The 26,880-nt window shown below is 44.3% G+C and overlaps 1 protein-coding gene across 1 annotated transcript in view; it reads right to left on the bottom strand.

Moving 5' to 3' along the window:
- Nucleotides 1-5,189: 5,189 nt before the first annotated feature.
- Nucleotides 5,190-26,880, bottom strand: part of LOC103072432 (uncharacterized protein FLJ43738-like) — a gene marked incomplete at its 3' end in the record, with an annotated part of 32,632 nt that continues 10,941 nt past the window's right edge. The window contains exons 2-5 of the mRNA XM_007465302.1: nucleotides 25,833-25,905; nucleotides 24,815-25,719; nucleotides 6,055-6,249; nucleotides 5,190-5,472 (exon numbers count right to left, since the gene is read on the bottom strand). Of these exons, the coding sequence (XP_007465364.1) occupies nucleotides 5,190-5,472; nucleotides 6,055-6,249; nucleotides 24,815-25,719; nucleotides 25,833-25,905 (1,456 nt within the window). The remainder of the gene's footprint in view (nucleotides 5,473-6,054; nucleotides 6,250-24,814; nucleotides 25,720-25,832; nucleotides 25,906-26,880) is intronic.

The raw sequence follows: 26,880 nt of genomic DNA, 5'->3' as shown, positions 1-26,880 counted from the left end.
CACTTTTCGCCGCCTGCCGTGGTGATCTGTGCTGGTGTCACATCCCCGCAGCACGAGCAGCCTGGGCACCCAAGGGTGCAGGGAGGTGGAGCAGAGAGACCTGAGGAGGATGTGCCTGCACCTGCAGCCCCTTAAAACTGTCGTGTATCTTCCTCTCTGGGGGGAACCAAACCTTCAGGATCTAGGTGGGCCTTCCTAGAGCTAAAAGGAAGCCAAGTGCACCCAAACCATGGGGGACCATCTAGGCTGCAGGAGATTCAAAAAGTGACCAAGTCTCCACGGCTGCTGGCGGTGGGGTTCCCACGTCCAGCCTCCTTGCCAGGAGTCACCCCACCTACACACCACAGCACCCCCAGCAGGGTGGTTTACCCAGGCTTTGCAATTTTCCGGGGAGAGAAGCTTAACGGGGAAGAGGTAGTGACACACGAGCCCTTGGGTGTTCCCTCTGGCACCTTCCCCTACTAATTCACACCCAGTAAGATGACTCTACCTAAAGCTTTTGGTTGCCCAGGAAAAAGAGCTGGGCACGAAGAAATGCTGCCGCCTTGTGGACGTTTTCCATAACAACAACTTGACAACCGGTGCTTCAGGGCACCTCATATTTACAAGTCTGTGGGGTTTTTAATGACACGTGTTCTCAAAAGTGATCTGAGTTACGTAACCGAAAACGAATGCCCAAAACACAGACTTTCAAGAAGCCAATTTCAAGAGGGAAAGTTTACTCACATTGTTTTAACAAAAATTCACACCACAACACTCTGCAGAACATTGCTCCATATTGGAGAAATGCAAATGCAACGTAGAGCGAGGCATCGCCTCACGGCATGCAAAATGGCCAGCACGAAAAAGTCTGCAAACAATCGATGGGGGAGTGAGTGTGGAGAAAAGGGAACCTTCCCATTCGGTGAGTGGAAATGTACACTGATAACCGCCAGTAGAAAGCACTGTTTCCCAGTTCCTAGAAAACTAAAGACAGAGTGACCCTATACTTTTGCAGCCCCAATTCCGGGCATTATTCGGGAATATCCATAATTCAAAAAGACACAAGCACCCCAACGTTCACTGCTGCACTATTTACAATCGCCAAGACACACAAACAGATTGTCCAGCGAGTGATGAATACATAAAGAGGAGTTCCTACGTGTATAGAAGGGACTGTTATTCAGCCAGGAAAAGGAATGAAATAATGCCATTAGCCTCTCAGGGCTTCCCTTTTGGCGCAGTGGTTGAGAGTCCACCTTCCTATGCATGGGACTCGGGTTCGTGCCCGTCTCCGGGAATATCCCACATGCCGTGGAGCGGCTGGGCCCGTGAGCCATGGCCGCTGAGCCTGCGCGTCCTAGCCTGTGCTGCGCAACGGGAGAGGCCACAACAGTGAGAGGCCCGCGTACCGCAAAAAAAAAAAAAAAAAAAAGGCATTCAACCTCACTAGTAAAAACTGAAATGCAAATTAAAACTTCCATGAGTTATTATAATCATATTAGTGATAATTTAAATGTGACTATAAAATATTTTCCAGACAAGTGGAAGTACAATCAGTGCTTGTAATCCTGGGGATGTATCTTATGAAATAAAATCTTGCCTATTTTTATAGAGAAGACATGTTAACATATGTTTACAATCACACTGTTTAAAATAAAAGAAATAATACAAATGCTTATTAATAACTAATGGCATATTCCTATAGCTATAAACACAAACATGGTTGAATATCATTAATACTAAGCAAAAATTAAAATTATAGAAATTATATACATATCCAGTAAAATTAAAGAGAAAAGCAAGTGAAAGATAAATTTGAGATAGTGGTTATTTATGAGTAAGGGGTAAGAGATGGGAAAGGACACATGGAAAACTATGGAAATACTGATAATGTTTGATTTCTTAAGTTGGATAGTGTGTATAAGATATTGCTTTTGTTAGCTTTTGCACAGCAAAGGAAACCAAACAAGACGAAAAGACAACCCCTTGAATGGGAGAAAGCATTTTCAAAAGAAGCAACTGACAAAGGATTAATCTCCAAAATATACAAGCAGCTCATGGAGCTCAATATCAAAAATAACCAACCCAATCCAAAAATGGGCATAAGACATGTCTCCAAAGAAGATATACATATTGCCAACAAACACATGAAAAGATGCTCAACATCACTAATCATTAGAGAAATGCAAATCAAAACCACAATGAGGTATCACCTCACACCGGTCAGAATGGCCATCATCAAAAAATCTACAAAGAATAAATGCTGGAGAGGGTGTGGAGAAAAGGGAACTCTCTTGCACTGTTGGTGGGAATGGAAATTGATACAGCCACTATGGAGAACAGTATGGAGGTTCCTTAAAAAACTAAAAATAGAACTACCATACGACCCAGCAATCCCACTACTGGGCATATACCCTGAGAAGACCATAACTCAAAAAGAGTCATGTACCACAATGTTCATTGCAGCCCTATTTACAATAGCCAGGACATGGAAGCAACCTAAGTGTCCATCAACAGATGAATGGATAAAGAAGATGTGGCACATATATACAATGGAATATTACTCAGCCATAAAAGGAAACGAAACTGAGTTATTTGTAGTGAGGTGGATAGACCTAGAGTCTGTCATACAGAGTGAAGCAAGCCAGAAAGATAAAAACAAATACCGTATGCTAACACATACATACGGAATCTAAAAAAAAAAAACCTGGTTCTGATGAATGTAGGGGAAGGACAGGAATAATGATGCAGACGTGGAAAATGGCGTTGAGGATATGGTGAGGGGGTAGGGGAAGCTGGGACGAAGTGAGAGAGTGGCATGGACATATATACACTACCACATGTAAAACAGATGGCTAGTGGGAAGCAGCCGCATAGCACAGGGAGATCAGCTCGGTGCTCTGTGACCACCTAGAGGGGTGGGATAGGGAGGGTGGGAGGGAGGCTCAAGAGGGAGATGATATGGGGGTATATGTACACATATAGCTGATTCACTTTGTTATACAGCAGAAGCTAACACACCACTGTAAAGCAATCATACTCCAGTAAGGATGTTAAAAAAAAAAGATACTGCTTTTGTTATTTTTGACAGTACACACACGCTCTTACATGTATATTTTAATAATATTAACAAAATTATATCACTTGTGAAAATAGCACAGGAAATCATGAGAATTTCTAGAAAATAAAATATGACTGGTGCAATTTAAAATGAGAAATTGCTAACAGTTGTGACTAACAGCGGTCACCGTGGAAGATCAAATCAGTGAAGTGGAAGATATAGCTGAACTGAGTGCAAAAGACCAACAAGTACAAATTAAGAGGGGAAAAAATCATGGTGGAAGGCCCTTTAAGTTCTGGTGAAAACAAAAAAAATCCCCCACCTGCACACCTAGAACCAAGGATTAAGAAAAAGTTTTCAAAGAGTAGAGGAAATCATAGTTTAGCTAAAAAGAAAACATAATCAGATAGGCATCAGACTTATCTGCAACAGTTGATTCTAAAAAGCAATAGATTTGGGGGAGGGGGGAAGGAGGATTTGATTCTATAATCCTGAAAACAGCCCAGCCACTTTTCAAGTGCAAAGACAGAGCGAAGACGTTGGATATACAAGCACTCTGAAAGCTTACTGTCAAAAAAATAGCAAAACAAAGGGTAAAGCAGACACAGACTCCAAAAAGAGTAGGAAACACGGGCTTCCCTGGTGGCGCAGTGGTTGAGAGTCCGCCTGCCGATGCAGGGGACACGGGTTCGTGCCCCCGTCCGGGAAGATCCCACATGCCGCGGAGCAGCTGGGCCCGTGAGCAGTGGCCGCTGAGCCTGCGTGTCCGGAGCCTGTGCTCCGCAACGGGAGAGGCCACATCAGTGAGAGGCCTGCGTACCGCAAAAACAAACAAACAAACAAACACTGACAGCAACAAGCGTTTGTAAAGATGTGGAGAAACTGGAAACCTTGTGCCTTGCTTTTGGTGACATAAAATGGTGGCACTACGGTGAAAAACTGCTTGACAGTTTCTTAAAATGTTAAACATAAACTTACTAAATGACCCAAAAATTCTACTTCTGGGGCTTCCCTGATGGTGCAGTGGTTAAGAATCCACCTGCCAATGCAGGGGACACAGGCTCGAGCCCTGGTCCAGGAAGATCCCACGTGCCACGGAGCAACTAAGCCCGTGTGCCACAACTACTGAGCCTGTGCTCTAGAGCCCGCAAGCCACACCTACCGAGCCTGTGCTCTAGAGCCCGTGAGCTACAACTACTGAGCCCACACACCACAACTACTGAAGCCCGTGCGCCTAGAGCCCATGCTCTGCAACAAGAGAAGCCACCGTAATGAGAAGCCCGCGCACCACAACGAAGAGGAGCCCCCACTCGCCACAACTAGAGAAAGCCCGCACAGCAACGAAGACCCAACACAGCCAAAATAAATAAATAAATAAATTAATTAATTAATTAAATAAAATTTAAAAAGTAAAAGTTGAAGTTAATGAATTAGGAAAACAGAAAAAGTAGACTGATTGATAAATCAAAGAACCGGTTCTTTTGAGAAAGCTAAAAACTTGAACACTGACGGAAGAAAACCACCACCTCCTTGTCGATTTTCATAAAGAAGGCACATATAGAAAACTTAGAGACTTCTAAGATGACTTTTACTAGAGATTGGGGTGGGAGGGCCAGGCAGTGGCTTCACCCACACAGCCCATGGGTGGGCTTCACTCATACAGACTACGAGTTCAAGGCACACCCCAGATGTTGGCGTTTTTAAGCCTTTTTGGTTGGTGTGGGCTGAGCGAGGCCCTTGGCCATTCAGGCCACATGCACCTGACCTTCCATCACCTCACCGGCTTCTCAGTCTCCTGTTCTCTTCCTCTCCACTCACATTTTCTCACACAGGTTAGTTTGTCTCCTGTGTTGCTTGGACATCATATAGCATCCATGCCCTGAGCAGCTTAAGCAAAATGTTAACACACACACACACAGTTCTTTCTCTAAGATGAACTCCAGGGCCAAGGGAAAGGAACTGCACATAAGAGGGCTCCTCTGCACCTCTCAAGAAGGACAAGATACTCCAGGGTTGGGAGGCAAAGGTCCTGGCACAGTTGTGCCCTGCAAGCAGCACTTCCTGCCCATCCCGCCTGGGACCCCTGCCCAGGAAAACAGACGCAGGCCACAGGAGGCCTGGGATGCCTGGGGGTGGGAGCGCCTACCTGGATCAGGCTGTTCTTCAGGATCGTGGCATTCCGCCACTGCAGGTACGTCTCCCGGTGGGCCTGGATCTCAGAAGTGAGGGCGGAATTCCGGCTCTGCAAGTCCTCCAGAGTGGGGGCAGGAGGAGGGGACGCAGCCAGCAGTTTTCCCTCTGTAAGATCTTCCTGGGAAATGGGCAACCCAAACTCCTGGCTCAGCTCCTTGATCATGGAGGAGGAGGGCAGCAGGTCCCCGGTGATCACCTCCCTGAGCCTGGAGCTGTAACGGCAGATGCAGTAGACCCTGGAACACAGAAGAGGCCCACTCAAGCCTGCCTGCCTGGCAAGACGGGTCAGATGGTCTCCATTTTATGAGAGGAAACGAAAACACAGAGAGGTTGATGAGCTGGTCCCGGGTCACCCAGCTCGTGCACGAGAAGCTTAGATGCCACGTGCTGAGCCCATGGGGTTGGGGCAGGGGGAGACGTCCCCTTCCCTCTCCCCTCTCAGTCCCCCCGCAGTTAAAGGCTTCCCACTTTCTGCTCTGATTATTTTTCGGTACCGATGGCCCTATTCCCTACCTCGGACCAACCCACGCCCCACCAGGGAGTGGCCTCGACAGGCTGGCCGTCGTGGGTGTGGACCACAGAGCTCCTTCCCGCCCAAGCAGAGGGTAGGAGGCACAGAGCCTCGTGTCAGCACAGCTCGAGGACTGAGTAGTCACCCCCACCCCCAGCAGGGTGAGCGGACACCCCCCCTCTTTCCCGCCCCAAGCCCCCGTTTTTAAAGACACATTCAGCAGGCACAGCTGGGGTTTGTCCGCAGCACACTTCCGAAGCCCCCCTGGCAGAGCATGCGGGCCGGCGGGGCACGCGCCGGGCCGCACCTGCTCAGCGCCTGAAAGCCCTGCCGCGGAACCGTGTTGCGCACGTAGAGCGCCGCGTGCTTCACCAGCTGCGCCAGCGGCCGGGACAGGCGCACTTGGTACGGGACGGTCTCCAGGTCGGCGTAGAGGCGGCGGCGGAAGCGCAGCTGCGAGTTGTAGAGAGCCTTGTAGGAGCCGGGCTCTACCCGCGGGACCCTGCAAGAGAGAAGAGGGGCCCCACGCCGCTGCCGCTCTGCCCGCCACGGAGCTCGGCGCTTTCCGAGCGCCGCCGCTGGTGGAAACGCTGGCACTGGCCCGGGCTTGCTTGTGTCCCGCTGCCCCCGCCCCATCTCTGTCTCCTCCCCCTCCCCTACCGAACCGCCCCGCCCACCGACTCCGCGTCCTCCCCACCCCCCCACCTCTGAGCCACCCGCTGTGTTGGGCTCAGGTTCCTCCACCTTCCTGAGCCCGGTGAATCTGCACGGAGCCTGCGCATCCCACCCTGAGTCTGTGTGTTGGGGGGGGGGTGGTTCCCCTTTGGGGGGGGTCCCTGTTCAAGCCTTCTGCCCATTCTTCCACTGGGATGTTTTTACTGTTTTCTCATTCATTCACAGGCGTTTCTGTACTCTCGGAATACTAGCTCCATACATGGCAAATACTTTTTTCTCAGTTTGTGGATTTTCTTTTCGCAATTTTTATGGTCTTTGGGTGAACAGAAGTTACTAATTTTAATAGAGCCAAACCTGTCATTTTTTTCCTTTATTTTTTCTACTTCTGTCTTACTCAAGAAGTCTTTCTTTATTCTGAGGTCATGAATATGTCCTCCTATAGAACTATCTAAAAGCTTCACAATTCCGCTTTTTAAAAATAGATTTTTCTTCTACAAGAAAGGTGAGAACATACAACGGGGAAAAGACAGTCTCTTCCATAAGTGGTGCTGGGAAAACTAGACAGCTACGTGTCAAAGAATGAAATTAGAACATTTTCTCATACCATATATAAAATAAACTCAAAATGGATTACAGACCTAAATATAAGACCTGAAACTGTAAAACTCTTAGAAGAAAACATAGGCAATACGTTCTTTGACACTGGTCTTAGCAATAATTTTTTGGATCTGTCTCCTCAGGCAAGGGACACAAAAGCAAAAATAATCAAATGGGACCTAATCAAACTTAAAAGATTTTGCACAGCAAAGGAAACCGTCAACAAAATGTATAAGGCAACCTACTGAATGACAGAACATTGGCAAATGATATGTGTCATATGGGGTTAATATCTAAAATATATAAAGAACTCATACAACTCAGTGTTAAAAAAACAAACAACCCAATTAATAAATGGGCAGAAGACCTGAATAGGCATTTTTCCAAAGAAAACATACAGATGGCAAACAGGTACATGAAAAGATGTTCAATATTACTAATTATTAGGGAAATGTAAATCAAAACCACAACGAGGTATCACCTCACAGAATGGCTATCATCAAAAAGACAAGAAATAAAGTGTTGGTGAGGATGTGAAGAAAAGGGAACCCTCCTACACGCTTGATGGGAATGTAAACTGGTGCAGCCACTATGGAAAACAGTATGGAGGTTCCTCAACAAATTAAAAATAGAACTACCAAATGATCCAGCAATTCCACTCCTGGGTATGTATCGAAAGAAAATGAAAACAATACTTTGAAAAGATATATGCACCCCAATTTACAACAGCCAAGATACGTAAGCAACCTAAGTACCCATCAGCAGATGAATGGATAAAGAAGACGCGATATACAGATACAGTGGAATATTGCTCTGCCATTAAAGAGGATGAAATTTTGCCATTTGCAACAATGTGGATGGACCTTGGAAGGTATTAGACTTAGTAAAATAAGTCAAATAGAGAAAGACAAATACTGTATGTTCTCACTTATGTGTGGAATCTGAAAAATAAAATGAACAACAACAAGATTTTTCTGGTGAAATCTGAGTAAGAACAGACAACTGTGGTCTAGTTAACTGTACTGCATCCATCAATATGTCAGATGTCACCACTGGGGGAGACAGGGTGTTGGGTACCTGGAACCTCTCTATGATTTCTGCAACTTATTGTGAGTCCATAATTATTTCAAATAAGTTTTTACTCTGTCTGGGATTGATTTTTGTGAATTGTGTGAGCCAGCAAACTAGGAAACGCTCAGCAAATAAGGAATAAAGTGGAACTTCCTCAAGTTGATAAAGGACATCTACAAAAAACCTACATGTAATGGCGAAAGACTGCCTTCCACCAAAGACCAGAAACAAAGCAAGGATGTGACAACTCTTATATAAAATAGTTCTTCAGGTCTTAGCTAGCACACTAAGGAAATGAAGATATACAGACTGGAAAGGAAGGAATTAAACTGTTGCTATTTGCAGATGGCATCTTGGTCAGTGTAGAAAATCCCAAGGAATCTACCAAAAACAATCAATCAAACGAACAGAACTCCTCAAACCAATAAGTGAGTTTAGCAAGGCTGTAGAATCAACATAGAAAAATCAATTATATTTCTACATACAAGCAATGCACAGCTGGAAACTGAAATTAAAAAATACAGAACCATTTAAAAATCACTCAAAAAATAAAATACTTAGATATAAATCTACCAAATACGTACAGGACTTGTATGCTGAATATGCTGATGAAAGAAATTTTTAAAAATCTAAATAAGTGGAGAAACATACCATATTCATGGATTGGAAGGCTCAAATAGTTCTCTCCAAGTGATACGCAGGTTTAGCATAATTTCTATCAGCATTCTAGAAAGATGTTTTGTAGATACATACAGCATATTGTAAAATTTATATGAAAAGGCAAAAGATCTAGAACAACAAAAACAATTTTGAAAAAGAATAAAGTGGCCTGACTTTGATTATATAGCTATGGTAATCAAGACCATGTAGTATTGGTGAAGGGACAGACACAGAGACCAATGGAACAGAATTGAGAAACCAGAAATAGATCCATACAATTATGACCAACCGACTCTTCATAAAGATGCAAAAGCAATTCAGTAAAGGAAGATAATATTTTCAACAAATGATGCTGTAGCAATTGGATATATGTAGGCAAAACGAAACAAAACAAAAACTCTACCTAGGTTCCAGTTCAAGATGGTGATGGAGGAAGATCTTCCTTGGGAAGATCTTCTTGGGAGGAAGATCCTCCTCCCAAGGACACACCAAATCTACAGCTACATATGGAACAATTTCCTCTGGGGGGGGAAAATACAAAAACGAAAACTAAAAACTAGCTGAATGACCCCTTCACATAGGGCAAAAGAGAAACAGGCCACACCAAAACAGAATTCCAAACAAGATGAGCCCAGAGACCCACACCAAGACACATTATAATTAAAAGGTCAAAAGTTAAAGACAAGGAGAGAAGCTTAAAAGCAGCAAGAGAAAAACAACTTGTTACACACAAGGTAACTCCCATAAGACTATCAGCAGATTTTTAAGCAGACACTTTGTAGGCCAGAAGGGAACGGCAGTGCCAAAAGAAAAAGACACTTTGTAGGCCAGAAGGGAATGGAGTGCCAAAAGAAAAAGCCTTCCAACAAAGAGTACTCTACCTGGCAGTTATCATTCAGAATTGAAGGACAGATAGAAGAGTTTTCCAGATAAGAAAAACTAACAGATTCATCACCACTAAACTGGCCTTATAAAAATGTTAAAGGGACTTCTTTCAGTTGAAAAGAAAGGATGTTAATTGCTAACAGAAAACACGAGACTGATCAAGATGGCAAAGTAGTAGGACACAAAGCTCGCTCTCTCCCACATCTACAACAAAAATACATCTACATGTGGAACGATTCTCACAGAATACCTACTGAACACTGGCAGAAGACTTCAGACTGCTGTAAGGGCAAGAAAAATCTCCATGTAACCAGGTAGGAAAAATGAAAAAGAAAGTGAGAAAGGTATCCGGATGGGACCTGCACCCCTGGGAGGGGGCTCTGAAAGAGGTAAGGTTCATGCACCCTGGGAAGCCCCCTCACCGGCAGGGAGATCTGCCAGGACAGAAGGGGAGCTTCAGAGCCTCTGAGAAGAATGCAGCAGTCAGTTCGTGGCAGCCAGAGCAGAGGGAGAACTGCACAGAAGCTCAATACCTCAGACCTGCACTCACCAGCCTGACATGCACGTCCCCAGTGCTGGCAGGGGCTGGGTGCTGGAACTTGGGCTCCGGAGATCAGAACCAGGGAGAGGACTGGGGTTGGCTATGTAGAGACAGACTGGGGGGCGGGGGGATGAATCCGGTGCCACCACGGCCGGGGCTATAAGCGGAGGAAGCCTGAGCTGCCTCAGAGGCCAGTCAGCATTGTTTGGGTGGTGTAGGAGGGGAGAGGTGGGACCTAGACTATAGCCTTTTTTCCCTGTATGTGTGCTCCCAGAGGGCAAGACACTGCCTGCCCAGGCTCCAGGGGCAGTTACAGACCTCTACCACCATCCACCCTGATGCCAGGAGTGGTTGCAATCCCCCACTAAAACCCTCCCAGACCCTAGGAGTGGTTGAGGGACAGCACCAACTCCTGCCCAGAACCCAGGAGTGGTTGCGAGCCTCCACCAACTCCCTCCTGAACAAGACTGTCATGGGCCACTGACGCACCTGCCCAGGTGCCAGGAGTGGTTGAGAGCCCCAGCCACCACATTCCTGGACAATGAAAACACAACCATACAAAATCTATGGGGCACAGCAAAAGCAGTTCTTAGAGGAAAGTTCATAGCAATACAGGCCTTCATCAAAAACAAGAAAAATCTCAAATGAACAACCTAACCTACCACCTAAAAGAATTAGACAAAGAAGAACAAACAGAACCTAAAGTCAGCAGAAGGAAGGAAATAATAGAGATCAGGGAGGAAAGAAAGTAGAGATTTTTTTTAAAAAATAGAAAAAAAATCAACAAAACCAAAAGCTGGTTCTTTGAAAGGGTAAACAAAAATGACAAAATTGACAAACCTCTAGCCAGGTTCACCAGGAAGAGAGAGAATCCAAATAAACAAAATAAGAAATGAAAAAGGAAAAATCTCAACTGATACCACAGAAATACAAAAAACCATGAGAGAATACTATGAACAATCATATGCCAACAAATTTGACAACCTAGAAGAAATGGAATTGTCTAGAAACATACAGCTCACCAAAATTTAATCAAGAAGAAATAGATAATTTCTACAGACCAATCACTAGAAGTGAAATCAAACCTGTAATAAAAAACTTCCTACAAACAAAAGTCCAGGATCACATGGCTTCACAGGCGAATTCTACCAAACATACAAAGAAGAAGTTATACAGATTCTTCTCAAACTCTTCCAAAATACTGAAGACGAGGGAACGCTCCCAAAGACATTCTGTGAAGCCACAATCACCCTGATACCAAAAGCAGACAAAGATACCACCAAAAAAAGAAAATTACAGGCCAATATCTTTGATGAATATAGATGCAAAAATTCTCAACAAGAGGCTTCCCTGGTGGCACAGTGGTTGAGAGTCCACCTGCCAATGCAGGGGACACGGGTTTGTGCCCCTGTCCGGGAAGATCCCACATGCCGCGGAGCGGCTGGGCCCGTGGGCCATGGCCGCTAAGCCTGTGCGTCCGGAGCCTGTACTCTGCAACGGGAGAGGCCACAACAGTGAGGGGCCCGCATAGTGCAAAAAAAAAAAAAAAAAAAATTCTCAACAAAATATTTGCAAACCAAATCTAACAACACGTAAAAAAGATCATACACCATGACCAAGAGGGATTCATCCCAAGTTCACAAGGATGGTTCAGTATACAAAAATCAATCAATCTGATACACCACAACAACAAAAGAAAAGACAAAAAATACCTTGACACAAACACCACATAAACAAAAGAAAAGACAAAAACCACATGATAATCTCAATAGATGCAGAAAAAGCATTTGACAAAATTTAACATCCATTCACAATAAAAACTCTTACCACAGTGGGTATAGAGGGAACATATTGCAAAATAGTAAAAGCTATTTATGGCAAACCCACAGCCAAAATAATACTCAATGGTGAAAAGTTGAAAGCCTTCCCCTAAAATCTGGAACAAGACAAGGATGCCCACTCTCACCACTTCTCTTCAACATACTACTGAAAGTCCTAACCACAGCAATCAGAGGAGAAAAAGAAATTAAAGGTCTCCAAATTGGAAGGGAAGAGGTAAAATGGTCATTATATGTAGATGATATGATACTATATATAGAAAACCCTGAAGACACCAGACAAAAAGTACTAGAACTGATAAATTAATTCAACAAGGTAGCAGGATACAAGATTAACATACAGAAATTGGTGGCATTTCTTTACACCAATAATGAAATATCAGAAAGGGAATGTAAAAAAAAAAAAAAAAAACCTTTTAAAATTGCAAACCAGAGCAGAAGCAAGAAGAACCACAATCCTGCAGCCTGTGGAACAAAAACCACATTCACAGAAAGACAGACAAGATGAAAAGGCAGGGGGATATGTACCAGATGAAGGAACAAGATAAAACCCCAAAAAAACAACTAAATGAAGTGGAGATAGGCAACCTTTCAAAAAAGAATTCAGAACCATGATAGTGAAGATGATCCAGGACCTCGGAAAAAGAATGGAGGCAGAGATCGAGAAGATGCAAGAAATGTTTAACAAAGACCTAGAAGAATGAAAGAACAAACAAACAGAGATGAACAATACAATAACTGAAATGAAAACTACACTAGAAAGAATCAATAGCAGAATAAGTGAGGCAGAAGAATGGATAAGTGACCTGGAAGACAGAATAGTGAAATTCACTGCTGCAGAACAGACTAAAGAAAAAAGAATGAAAAGAAATGAAGATAGCCTAGGAGACCTCTGGGGCAACATTAAACACAACAACATTCGCATTATAGGGGTCCCAGAAGGAGAAGAGAGACAGAAAGGACCAGAGAAAATACTGAAGAGATTATAGTTGAAAACTTCCCTAACATGGGAAAAGAAATAGTCACCCAAGTCCAGGAAGCGCAGCGAGTCCCATACGGGAGAAACCCATGGAGAAACATGCCGAGACACAGAGTAATCAAATTGGCAAAAAATAAAGACAAAGAAAAATTATTGAAAGCAAGGGAAAAACGAAAAATAACATACAAGGGAACTCCCATGAGGTTAACAACTGATTTCTCAGCAGAAACTCTATCAAGCCAGAGGAGAGTGGCATGATATACTTGAAGTGCTGAAAGGGAAGAACCTACAACCAGGAATACTCTATCCGGCAAGGATCTCATTCAGATTCGAGGGAGAAATCAAAAGCTTTACAGACAAGCAAAAGCTCAGAGAATTCAGCACCACCAAACCAGCTCTACAACAAATGCTAAAAGAACTTCTCTAAGTAGGAAACACAAGAGAAGAAAAGGACCTACAAAAACAAACCCAAAACAATTAAGAAAATGGTCTTAGGAACATACATATCAATAATTACCTTAAACGTGAATGGATTAAATGCTCCAACCAAAACACACAGGCTTGCTGAATGGATACAAAAACAAGACCCATATAGATGCTGTCTACAAGAGACCCACTTCAGAACTAGGGACACATACAGACTGAAAGTGAGGGGATGGAAAAAGATATTCCATGCAAATGGAAATCAAAAGAAAGCTGGAGTAGCAATACTCATATCAGATAAAATAGACTTTAAAATAAAGAATGTTACAAGAGACAAGGAAGGACACTACATAATGATCAAGGGATCAATCCAAGAAGAAGATATAACAATTATAAATATATATGCACCCAACATAGGAGCACCTCAATACATAAGGCAACTGCTAACAGCTATAAAAGAGGAAATCGACAGTAACACAATAATAGTGGGGGACTTTAACACCTCACTCACACCAATGGACAGATCATCCAAAATGAAAATAAATAAGGAAAGAGAAGCTTTAAATGACACAATAGACCACATAGATTTAATTGATATTTATAGGACATTCCATCCAAAAACAGCAGATTACACCTTCTTCTCAAGTGCGCACGGAACATTCTCCAGGATAGATCACATCTTGGGTCACAAATCCAGCCTCAGGAAATTTAAGAAAACTGAAATCATATCAAGCATCTTTTCTGACCACAACACTATGAGATTAGAAATGAGTTACAGGGAAAAAAACGTAAAAAACACAAACACGTGGAGGCTAAACAATACGTTACTAAGTAACCAAGAGATCCCTGAGGAAATCAAAGATGAAATCAAAAAAAACCTAGAGACAAATGATAATGAAAACACAACAATCCAACACCTATGGGATGCAGCAAAAGCAGTTCTAAGAGGGAAGTTTATAGCTATACAAGCCTACCTCAAGAAACAAGAAAAATCTCAAGTAAACAATCTAACCTAACACCTAAAGGAACTAGAGAAAGAAGAGCAAATAAAACCCAAAGTTAGCAGAAGGAAAGAAATCATAAAAATCAGAGCAGAAATAAATGAAATAGAAACAAAGAAAACAATAGCAAAGACCAATAAAACTGAAAGCTGGTTCTTTGAGAAGATAAACAAAATTGATAAACCATTAGCCAGACTCATCAAGAAAAAGAGGGAGAGGACTCAAATCAATAAAATTAGAGATGAAAAAGGAGACGTTACAACAGACATCGCAGAAATACAAAGCATCCTAAGAGACTACTACAAGCAACTCTATGCCAATAAAATGGATAACCTGGAAGGAATGGACATATTCTTAGAAAGGGATAATCTTCCAAGACTGAACCAGGATGAAATGGAAAATATGAACAGACCAATCACAAGTAATGAAATTGAAATTGTGATTAAAAATCTTCCAACACACAAAAGTCCAGGACCAGGTGGCTTCACAGGTGAATTCTATCAAACATTTAGAGAAGAGCTAACACCCATCCTTCTCAAACTCTTCCAAAAATTGCAGAGGAAGGAACACTCCCAAACTCATTCTATGAGGCCGCCACCACCCTGATACCAAAACCAGACAAAGATACTACAAAAAAAGAAAATCACAGACCGATATCACTGATGAATATAGATGCAAAAATCCTCAACAAAATACTAGCAAACAGAATCCAAAAACACATTGAAAGGATCATACACCACGATCAAGTGGGATTTATCTCAGGGATGCAAGGATTCTTCAGTATATGCAAATCAATCAATGTGATACACCATATTAACAAATCGAAGAATAAAAACCATATGCTCATCTCAATAGATGCAGAAAAAGCTTTTGACAAAATTCAACACCCATTTATGATAAAAACTCTCCAGAAAGTGGGCATAGAGGGAACCTACATCAACATAATAAAGGCCATATATGACAAACCCACAGCAAACATCATTCTCAATGGTGAAAAACTGAAAGCATTTCCTCTAAGATCAGGAACAAGACAAGGATGTCCACTCTCACCACTATTATTCAACATAGTTTTGGAAGTCCTAGCCACGGCAATCAGAGAAGAAAAAGAAATAAAAGGAATACAAATTGGAAAAGAAGAAGTAAAACTGTCACTGTTTGCAGATGACATGATACTATACATAGAGAATCCTAAAGATGCCACCAGAAAACTACTAGAGCTAATCAATGAATTTGGTAAAGTTGCAGGATACAAAATTAATGCACAGAAATCTCTTGCATTCCTATACACTAATGATGAAAAATCTGAAAGAGAAATTAAGGAAACACTCCCATTTACCACTGCAACAAAAAGAATAAAATACCTAGGAATAAACCTACCTAGGGAGACAAAAGACCTGTATGCAGAAAACTATAAGACACTGATGAAAGAAATTAAAGGTGATACCAACAGATGGAGAGATATACCATGTTCTTGGATTGGAAGAATCAATATTGTGAAAATGACTATACTACCCAAAGCAATCTACAGATTCAATGCAAGCCCTATGAAATTACCAATGGTATTTTTTACGGAACTAGAACAAATCATCTTAAAATCTGTATGGAGACACAAAAGATCCCGAAGAGCCAAAGCAGTCTTGAGGGAAAAAAACAGAGCTGGAGGAATCAGACTCCCTGACTTCAGACTATACTACAAAGCTGCAGTAATCAAAATAATATGGTACTGGCACAAAAACGGAAACATAGATCAATGGGACAAGATAGAAAGCCTAGAGATAAACCCAAGCACCTACAGTCAACTAATAAATAAAAACAACTGAAAGTAAAATAAAATTGCAACCCAAAAAATAACATAGGAATAAACCTCACCAAGGAGGTGAATGATTTATACACTGAGAACTATAAAACATTAATAAAGGTAAGTGAAGAGGATTCAAAGAAATGGAAAGATATCCCATGCTCTTGGATTTGAATAATTAACATTATTAAAATGACCATACTACCCAAAGTTATCTACAGATTTAATGTGATCCCTATCAAATTACCCATGACATTTTTCACAGAATTAGAATAATCCAAAAATTTATATGGACCCATAGAAGACCCAGAATTGCCAGAGCAATCTTGAGGGGAATAAAAAATTTAAAAAGGAGGAGGCATAATTCTCCCAGACTTCAGACAATACTACAAAGCTACAGTAATCAAAACAACATGGTACTGGCACAAAAACAGACATATGGATAAATGGAACAGAACAGACAGCCCAGAAATAAACCCACACACCTATGGTCAATTAATCTTAAACACAGGAGGTGAGAATATACAACAGGACGGACTTCCCTGGTGGTGCAGTGGTTAAGAACCCGCCTGCCAAGGCAGGGGACACAGGTTTGAGCCCCGGTCTGGGAAGATCCCACATCCCATGGAGCAACTAAGCCCGTGCACCACAACTACTGAGCCTGTGCTCTAGAGCCCGCGAGCCACAAATACTGAAGCCTGCACACCTAGAGCCCGTGCTCTACAACAAGAGAAGTTGCCAAAATGAGAAGCCCACACACCACAATGAAGAGTAGCCCCACACTCACAGCAACCAGAGAAAGCCCGCACTCTGCAAAGAAGACCCAACACAGCCAAAGATAAATAAATAAATAACTTTTTTTTTTTTTTAAATAGAATATACAATGGGGAAAAGACAGTCTCTTCAGCAAGTGGTGTTGGGAAAGTTGGACGGCTGCATGTAAGTCAATGAAGTTAGAACACACCCTCTCACCATACACAAAAATAAACTCAAAGTGGCTTAAAAACTTAAGCATAAGACATGACACCATAAAACTCCTAGAACAGATCATAAACAAAACATTCTCTGACATAAATCATACCAGTGTTTTCTTAGGTCAATCTCCCAAGGCAAAAGAAATAAAAACAAAAATAAACAAATGGGACCTAATGAAACTTCAAAGCTTTTGCACAGCAAAGGAAACCATAAACAAGACCAAAAGACAACCCTCAGAATGGGAGAAAATATTTGCAAATGAAGCAACTGACAAAGGATTCATCTCCAAAATTTACAAGCAACTCATGCAGCTCAATAACAAAAAAACAAACAACCCAATCCAGAAATGGGCAGAAGACCTAAATAGACATTTCTCCAAAGAAGATATACAGACTGCCAACAAACACATGAAAGAATGCTCAACATCATTAATCATTAGAGAAATGCAAATCAAAACTACAATGAGATATCATCTCACACCAGTCAGAATGGCCATCATCAAAAAATCTAGAAACAATAAATGCTGGAGAGGGTGTGGAGAAAAGGGAACACTCTTGCACTGCTGGTGGGAATGTGAATTGGTACAGCCACTATGGAGAACAGTATGGAGGTTCCTTAAAAAACTACAAATAGAACTACCATATGACCCAGCAATCCCACTACTGGGCATATACCCTGAGAAAACCATAATTCAAAAAGAGTCATGTACCAAAATATTCATTGCAGCTCTATTTACAATAGGCTGGAGATGGAAACAACCTAAATGCCCATCGTCAGATGAATGGATAAAGAAGATGTGGCACATATATACAATGGAATATTACTCAGCCATAAAAAGAAACGAAATTGAGCTATTTGTAATGAGGTGGATAGACCTAGAGTCTGTCATACAGAGTGAAGTAAGTCAGAAAGAAAAAGACAAATACCATATGCTAACACATATATATGGAATTTAAGAAAAAAATGTCATGAAGAACCTAGGGGTAAGACAGGAATAAAGACACAGACCTACTGGAGAACGGACTTGAGGATATGGGGAGAGGGAAGGGTGAGCTGTGACAGGGCGAGAGAGAGGCATGGATATATATACACTAACAAACGTAAGGTAGATAGCTAGTGGGAAGCAGCCGCGTGGCACAGGGATATCGGCTCGGTGCTTTGTGACCGCCTGGAGGGGTGGGATAGGGAGGGTGGGAGGGAGGGAGATGCAAGAGGGAAGAGATATGGGAACATATGTATATGTATAACTGATTCACTTTGTTACAAAGCAGAAACTAACACAGCATTGTAAAGCAACTGTACCCCAATAAAGATGTTAAAAAAAAAAAGTGGTAGGGAACTTGTATAAAATTATGTTTAAAATTGAAATAAATAAATAAATAAACAGATGGGACCTAATCAAACTTACACGCTTCTGCAGAGGAAAGGAAACCATAAACAAAATGAAAAGACAACCTACAGAATGGGAGAAAATATTTGCAAATGATGTGACTGACAGGGCTTAATTTCCAAAATATACAAACAGCTAATACAACTCAACAACAACAAAACAAACAACCCAATCAAAAAATGGGCAGAAGACCTAAAGAGACATTTCTCCAAAAAAGACATACAGATGGCCAATAGGCACATGAAAAGATGCTCAGCATCACCAATTATTAGAGAAATGCAAATCAAAACTGCAATGAGGTACCATCTCACGCCAGTCAGAATGGCCATCTTAAAAAGTCTACAAATCATAAATGCTGGAGAGGGTGTGGAGAAAAGGGAACCCGCTTGCACTGCTGGTAGGGATGTAAGTTGGTGCAGTCACTATGGAAAACAGTATGAAGGTTCCTCAGAAAACTAAAAACAGTGGTACCAGATGATCCTGCAATTCCACTCCTGGGCATATATCCAGACAAAACTATAATCCAAAAATATACATGCACCCCTATGTTCATAGCAGCACTATTCATAATACCCAATACATGGAAACAACCTAAATGTCTATCAACAGATGAATGGATCAAGAAGATATGGTACAGATATACAATGGGATACTATTCAGCCATTAAAAAAATGAAATAATGCCATTTGCAGCGACATGGATGGATGTAGAGATTATCATAAAAAGTGAAATAAGTCAGAAAGAGAAAGATAGGGGCTTTACTGGTGGTCCAATGGCTAAGACTGTGTGCTCCCAATGGAGGGGGCCCAGGTTCGATCCCTGGTCAGGGAACTAGATCCCACATGCCACAACTAAAGATCCCACATGCCACAACTAAAAGATCCCACATGCCACAAATGAAGATCCCACATGCCACAGCTGAAGATCCCACATGCCACAGCTGAAGATCCCGCATGCTGCAACTAAGACCCAGCATGGCCAAATAAATAAAAATTAAAAAAAAAAAAGAAATAGACAAATACCATATGATATCACTTATATGTGGAATCTAAAATATAACACAAATGAACTTATCTACGAAACAGAAACAGACTCATGGACATAGAAAACAGACTTGTGGTTGCCAAGGAAGAGGGGGATGGGAGAGGGATGAGTGGGAGGTTGGGATTAGCAGATGAAAGCTATTATATATAGAATAGATAAACAACAAGGTTCTACTGTATAGCTCAGGGAACTATATCCAGTATCCTATGATAAACCATAATGGAAAAGAATATAAAAATAAGAATGTGTGGGGACTTCCCTGGTGCTGCGGTGCTTAAGACTCCACCTGCCAATGCAGGGGACACGGTTTGAGCCCTGGTCTGGGAAGATCCCACATGCCGTGGAGCAACTAAGCCCATGCGCCACAACTACTGAGCCTGCGCTCTAGAGCCCGCGAGCCACAACTACTGAGCCCTCATGCCACAGCTACTAAAGCCTGCGTGCCTAGAGCCTGTGCTCCACAACAAGAGAAGCCACCGCAATGAGAAGCCCGCGCACAGCAACGAAGACCCAACGCAGCCAAAACTAAATAAATAAACTTAAAAAAAAGGAAAGAAATGAAGGTGCTAAAAAAAGTGTATAACTGAATCACTTTGCTGTACAGCAGAAATTAACACAACATTGTAAATCAACTATACTTCAAAAAACATAATTTTAAAGTCAATAAAATCACAGAAAAGGATAAATAAATAAATGGGCAGAAGATCTGAATAGACATTTTACCAAAGATGACAAACAGATGGCCAACAGGTACAAGAAAAGATGCTCAACGTCACTAATCATCATGGAAATGCAAATTGCGACAAAAGTGAAACATTACCTCATACCTGTTGAGAATGGCTATTATAAAAAAGACAAGAAATAAATAATTTTGGTGAGGATGGCAAGTACAGGAAACCCTCAAGCACTGCGGGTAAGGATGTATTAATAAACTGGTACAGCTACTATGGAAAACACTTTGGAGGTTCCTCAAAAAGTTAAAAATAGAACTGCCATATGATCTAGCAGTTTCACTTCTGGGTATTCATCCTAAGGAAACAAAAACACTAATTCGAACAGGTATCTGCATCACCGTGTTCAACGCAGCATTATTTACAACAGTCAAGATATAGAAACAACCTAAGTTATTCCATCATAAAAAAAGAGAATCTTGACAGTAGGGACACCTTGGATGCATCCCCAGGGCATCATACTGAGTGAAATAAGTCAAACAAAGACAAATACCATATGATCTCACTTACACGTGGAATCTAAAAAAACAGAAGCAAAATAGTAAAAACCCAAGCTCACAGATACAGAGAACAAGCTGGTGGCTGCCCACCCAGAGGCAGGGTGTGTGGAGTGAGCAAAATGGATGGAGGGGGTCAAGAGGTTACAAAGACATTTAGTTATGTACAGCACTGTGACTATAGTTAGTGATACTGTATTGCATATCTGAAAGTTACTAAGAGAGTAGGCGTTAAACATTCTCATCACAAAAAATTCTGTAACTTGTATGATGATGGATGTTAACTACACTTATTGTGGTGATCATTTCACAACATATACAAATATTGAATCACGAAGTTGTATACTCAAAGCTAACATACCGTTACATGCAAAGTATACCTCAATTTTTTTAAAAAAGGGAAAAACTCAATCTAAACCTTGCACTTTATACAAAAATTAACTCAAAACGAATCACAAACTTAAAAGTAAACCATAAAACCATGAATCTTTTAGAAGAAAACAGAGAAAAAATACTCAAGACCTAAGGCTTTGTGAAGAATTCTTAAACATGTCTCCAAAAGCATAGTGTATAAAAGAAAAAATAATCAATAAATTGGACTCTATCAAAATTCAAAACTTTTTCTTTGGAAAAGGTATTTTTAAGATGATGAAAGAATCACTACACAGAGTAGGTCCCCCTAGCCTTGGTGTCCAGAGTTTTTATTGGGCCTCCATTAATGATTGATTGATTGATTGATTGACTGATGGCCCACATAGCAATCTCAGTCTCCATGTCAGGAGGGGGCGTGTCTTGATGTGCTGATGGCCAAAAGCACAGCAGGGGGCGGCGGGCAGGGGGAGGCTACCTCGTGGCTGGTTACCTGCCCAGGAGAACTGAAAGCATGCATCCACACAAAAACGTGCCCATGACACTGCATGACCCAAAGCCCCTGCCCTAAGTCACAACGTTGGTCTTTCCGGCCCCACCAACCTCCATCCTGTGACTCTCTGGTGAGGCTTCAGCCTAAGATCCAGTGTGGGCAGCCCCCAACCTAACCAAAGACACTCCTCTCAGGCATGACACAGATCACCTCCCAGAAGCCAAGGGCAAAAAGCCAGACCTCTCTTGGGCAAGGCCAAGTTCTTTCCTACACACCATGAAGTTCACTCTTTTGAAGTGTACAATTCCTGCCATTTGAGGAGAGCATCCTAGGAACTTGTCGGCAAACCCTGGGGGCTTTTGCAGAATGCACTCACCATTCTGTCTCTAGAATCGATTGTTGCTCTGACCTACAGATCCCAGACTTGAGCTGCAACACGCCCCAGCTCTAGCCAGCCCCGCGTGCTTCATACCGGCTCCCAGAGTCTTAACTGGAAAGAGCCAATTCCTTAACATTCATCCTGTTGCTGTTTGCCCCAGATTCGGTGGTTTCTGTAGACGGACAGACTCCTTGGTTTGCTGAAAGTCAAGGGGAGATTCTGACAGCAGCCAAGGGCCTCTGTTCAGTCCTCAACGGGCTTTTCCTCCAGGTGCTGGGCTTGTCCCTATACTTAACGCCACTCAATGTACAAAGGTATATAGAGTTATGGCACCCCTAGATTTTCTCTAATTGTTTAATATACTGTACAGTGTTTAATACATTGCACCCTTAAAGCTGTCTGTCCACCTTTATTTCAAAAATCTAAACACAGGGCCAGCATATACTTCAGTATTTGATGGTAAAATTTAAATTAGAATAAAATAGTATCCCCCCCCCAAAATAAGTGTACAATTCAGCGGTTTTAGTGTACTCCCAATGTTGTGCAACCACAAACACTGCCTAATCCTAGAACATTTTCACCACTCCCCACGTCTCCTGCATCCCTCCTCTCAGACCTTGGAAACCACTGATCTATCTCTATGGACTTGACTATTCTAGACATTTCATATGAATGGAATCATATAATAGGTAGCCTTTTATATCTGGCTCCTTTTATTAGCATAAAATTTAAATTTATTTATTTTTGGCTGCGGTGGGTCTTTGTTGCTGCACGCTGGCTTTCTCTAGTTGCAGCACACTGGCTTTCTCTAGTCGCAGCGCGCGGGGTCTACTCTTCTGTGTGGTGTGCGGGCTTCTCACTGTGGTGGCTTCTCTTGTTGCGGAGCACGGGCTCTAGGCGTGCGGGCTTCAGTAGTTGTGGTGCACGGGGTAAGCTGCTGTGCGACATGTGGGATCTTCCTGGACCAGGGATTGAACCCACGTCCCCTGCACTGACAGGCAGATTCACTGTGCCACCAGGGAAGTCCCTATTAGCATAATTTTTAATTGAGGCATAGTTGATTACAATATTAATTTTAGGTGTACAACACAGTGATTCAAAATTTTTACAGATTATGCTCCATTTATAGTTACTACAAAACATTGTACTGTGCTGTACAATAGATCTTTGTAGCTTATTTATTTTACATGCAATAGTCTGTACCTATTCCTCCCCTACCCCTATCTTGCCCCTCCCCCCTTCCCTCTCTCCACTGGTAACCACTAGTTTGTCCTCTCTGTGAGTCTGTTTCTTTTTTGTCGTATTCACTAGTTTATTTTTCAGATCCCACACGTGGCTGATAACATACAGTGTTTGTCTTCCTCTGTCTGACATATTTCACTTAGCACAATGCCCTCCAGGTCACTTAGCATAATGAGTTTTTGTTTGTTTGTTTTGGTTGAGCCACGTCTCAGTTGAGGCAGGCGGGCTCCTTAGTTGCAGCTCGCAGGCTCCTTAGTTGTGGCTCACGGGCTCCTCAGCTGTGGTACGTGAACTCTTAGTTGCGGCATGCATGAGGGATCTAGTTCCCGGACCACGGATCAAACCCGGGCCCTCTGCATCGGGAGCATGAGTCTTACTGTGCCACCGGGGAAGTCCCCTAGCATGTTTTTAAGGCTCATCCGTGTTGAAGTGTCTGCATCAATACTTCATTCCTTTTTGGTGGCTGAGTATTATTCCACGGTATGGACGTTTTGTTCATCAGCTGATGGACATCTGAGTTGTTTCACTTTATGATTATTATAAATAATGCGCACGTTTTTGTGTGGATGCATGCTTTCAGTTCTCCTGGGAGAATAACCAGCCACGAGGCGGCCTCCCCGCCTCCCCTGCCCCCGTGCTCTTGGCCATCAGCACATCAAGACAGCGCCGACCCCCCCGGGTGGACAGAGTCAACATCCGGACACCCTGCTGTTGTCAGCATCTGAGTCATGGGGCATCTGAGCTCTGAGAACAGATAGGGGGGCCTCCAGAGTAGAGAAGGAAGGCCCTATTGATCCAAACTAGCATAGCTGCAAATCATGAAAGAAAAAGAGAGTTACCCCATCACCAAAAAGAAAGGACAGAAGGACCACGAGGGGCCACCTGCTGCGGCGCAGAAGGGGACACTTCCGTTGCCTCTGCAACATCTCCAGGGGGCGGCCATCGGGGGCGCCTGGGCCTCCAGGGAAGGGGACTTCTGCAGCATAAGCAGCCCTCCAGCCTCACAATAATCCGCCCTGTCTCCCTCGGGACGAGCTGACGTCTGTGTCCTTGTGGTGTCCCTCTCAGGGCCGTGCAGAACACTCTGCTCCCCGCTGGCCGGGGGGCCGCCCCGGGAGTGTGAAGGCAGGACCCAGTTTCCTGAACCAGCCTCCCTTCCATATACCCCTGAAGTCTTTGCTTCAACCAAAGGCAAGCGGCTCTCCCAGTTGCTGAGCTCTGGGAAGTGCCTTATACGAACCCCGAGAGGCACCGAATCAACAGGTCCCTCCCACAGTCGGCGTCACGGAACCTGAGCTTGGCCACCCCTCCCCACCCAGAAACGGGCGACCTACAGCGGCTCTCCCAGTTGCTGAGCTCTGGGAAGTGCCTTATACGAACCCCGAGAGGCACCGAATCAACAGGTCCCTCCCACAGTCGGCGTCACGGAACCTGAGCTTGGCCACCCCTCCCCACCCAGAAACGCGGCGACCTACCTACCGGCTCTGGTGGCTCTCCCACAGCCGCCTCAGGCCCCGGTCGGCCAAGCCCTCCAGGATGAGGAGGTGGCCCCGCCCGTCCAGCAGGTGGAAGCCGGTGAGCACGTCCAGGTCCAGCCGCTCCCGGATCTTCGCCGGCATCTTCAAGGTGGACAGGATCTGCTGCATGTCCTCCACGGGGCAGGAGTCCAGGCCCAGGGCCCCGGCGTTGATCACGGTGACGTCCTGCAGGAGGCCGTGCAGGAGCGAGAGCTTACTGGAGGTGAACACGAAGATGACGCGGCCAAACCGGGAGGCCGTGGGGTTGGCGTCCAGGGCCTCGGTCCCGGCCCGCAGCGGCACCGCCACGCCCACCCGCAGCTTCAGCAGGCAGCTGGCCTCCAGGTAGTTGCCCGGGGGCATCGGGCCGCGCTGCAGGCCGTCTCCGGGCACCCGCGACCCCACCACCTTCCTGCTCCTGCTGTCATGGCCGAGGCGCATGGCCTTGGGCTCGCAGCTGTGGACGGGGACGACCAGGGTCAAGTACTTGTGGCCAAGGAGGAGGTCGGCAAAGCTGACCTGGGCAACCCCGTAAGGGTCCCACATCTTATCCTGGGTTTCAAAGGGGTTGTTCTCCGTCTCTTTCGGGGAAATTAGGGTCTGGAGGTTGAGGTACGGATCCAGCGGGTCCTCCCCAAACAGGGCGGGCTTGCAGGAACACCCCTCTGACTTGCGGTCCCGGTCATGAACTTCCACCACCATCGGGGGGCCCTCCAGGTACTCCCTCAGGTCGCTGGGGTGCATGGCCCCAAGGAAGATGACGTTGATATCCTGGAAGTAGGCGTGGGCCCCATGGCGCTGGCCCTCAGTCCTGTGCACTGGGGTCCTGTGGAACTGGTACCTGCAGGACACGGGGGTGCACAGCCGCTGCGAGAGAGCAGGGGCGGCGGTCACGGGTGCAGCCGCGGGCACCCCCTGCCGGCCCCCCTCCCCTCCAGGTGGCCCCCACCCAGCGGCTCAAATCCTGGCCCCAGGCTCACCCCCGGCAGCCCCTGCAGCCCCTGTGGTTCCTCATTCACAAACCCCAAGGACAGAGCCCACTCTGCAAGGCCACTGCGAGGCCCGAGAGCCACGTGTACGGCGCTGAGCTGGCAGCTGAAGCAACTATTTCCCCCGGATGGCCGGTGCCACGAGGACAGGCCCTGTGCCTTCCTCCCGTCCCATGGCCGGGCCCAGAAAGTGTGGAGAGGAGTGGCTTTTAGAACAGAGAATCCGTGTTTCCCAGACGCGCATCTGGAGGGCTGGCACGGCTCACCTTTAGCATATAAAGTGACCAAGCAGAACCTGGCTCTGGGTTTAAGAGGACTCGCAGGCTGAGCTGGAGGGAGGGGGCAGGGCTGTGTCGGGACAGAAACAGGAAACCTTGCGCATGCTACAACTTTATCATCAGAAGCTCACCATTACACAAGTGTGTGGTCCGAATGCATACTCCAAGGGTACTATTTATTTTACTATTTCTTTTACCACTGATGCTGAAATTTTATTTAAAAATAATCCTGGGTTGGTAGGGCTCCCAGGTACCTGGCAGAAATAATTAAGAAAACCTTCTGGAGAAATCCACTTCCAACCTAGGCCTCAAAGAATTCCCACAGAGAAAGTTCCATCAAACATGAGATCATAGTAAAAATCACCAAAAACCTAAGGGAAAAAGGTACCACTAGCAAAACCAGATGTACAAAGGCACAGGTATTAGGATGATCAGGTACATAAAATAAATCTATTTGCTCGGTTTTTAAAAAGTAAAAGTATATCATCAAGGTCAAAACTATCGTAATTCTATTTACTAGCAATAAAAATTCTAAAACTGAAAATTTTAAAATATCACCTACAGGGCTTCCCTGGTGGCGCAGTGGTTGGGGGTCCGCCTGCCGATGTGGGGGACGCGGGTTCATGCCCCGGTCCGGGGGGATCCCGCGTGCCGCAGAGCGGCTGGGCGCGTGGGCCGTGGCCGCTGGGCCTGCGCGTCCGGAGCCTGTGCTCCGCAACGGGAGAGGCCACAGCGGTGGGAGGCCCGCGTACCGCAAAAAA

The sequence above is a fragment of the Lipotes vexillifer genome, unplaced genomic scaffold (genome assembly GCF_000442215.2).
Source record: "Lipotes vexillifer unplaced genomic scaffold, Lipotes_vexillifer_v1.1 scaffold1115, whole genome shotgun sequence".
NCBI classification, from domain to species: domain Eukaryota; kingdom Metazoa; phylum Chordata; class Mammalia; order Artiodactyla; family Lipotidae; genus Lipotes; species Lipotes vexillifer.
The sequence above is the reverse complement of the archived record's forward strand: the minus strand, read 5'-3'. Positions and strand labels throughout refer to the sequence as shown.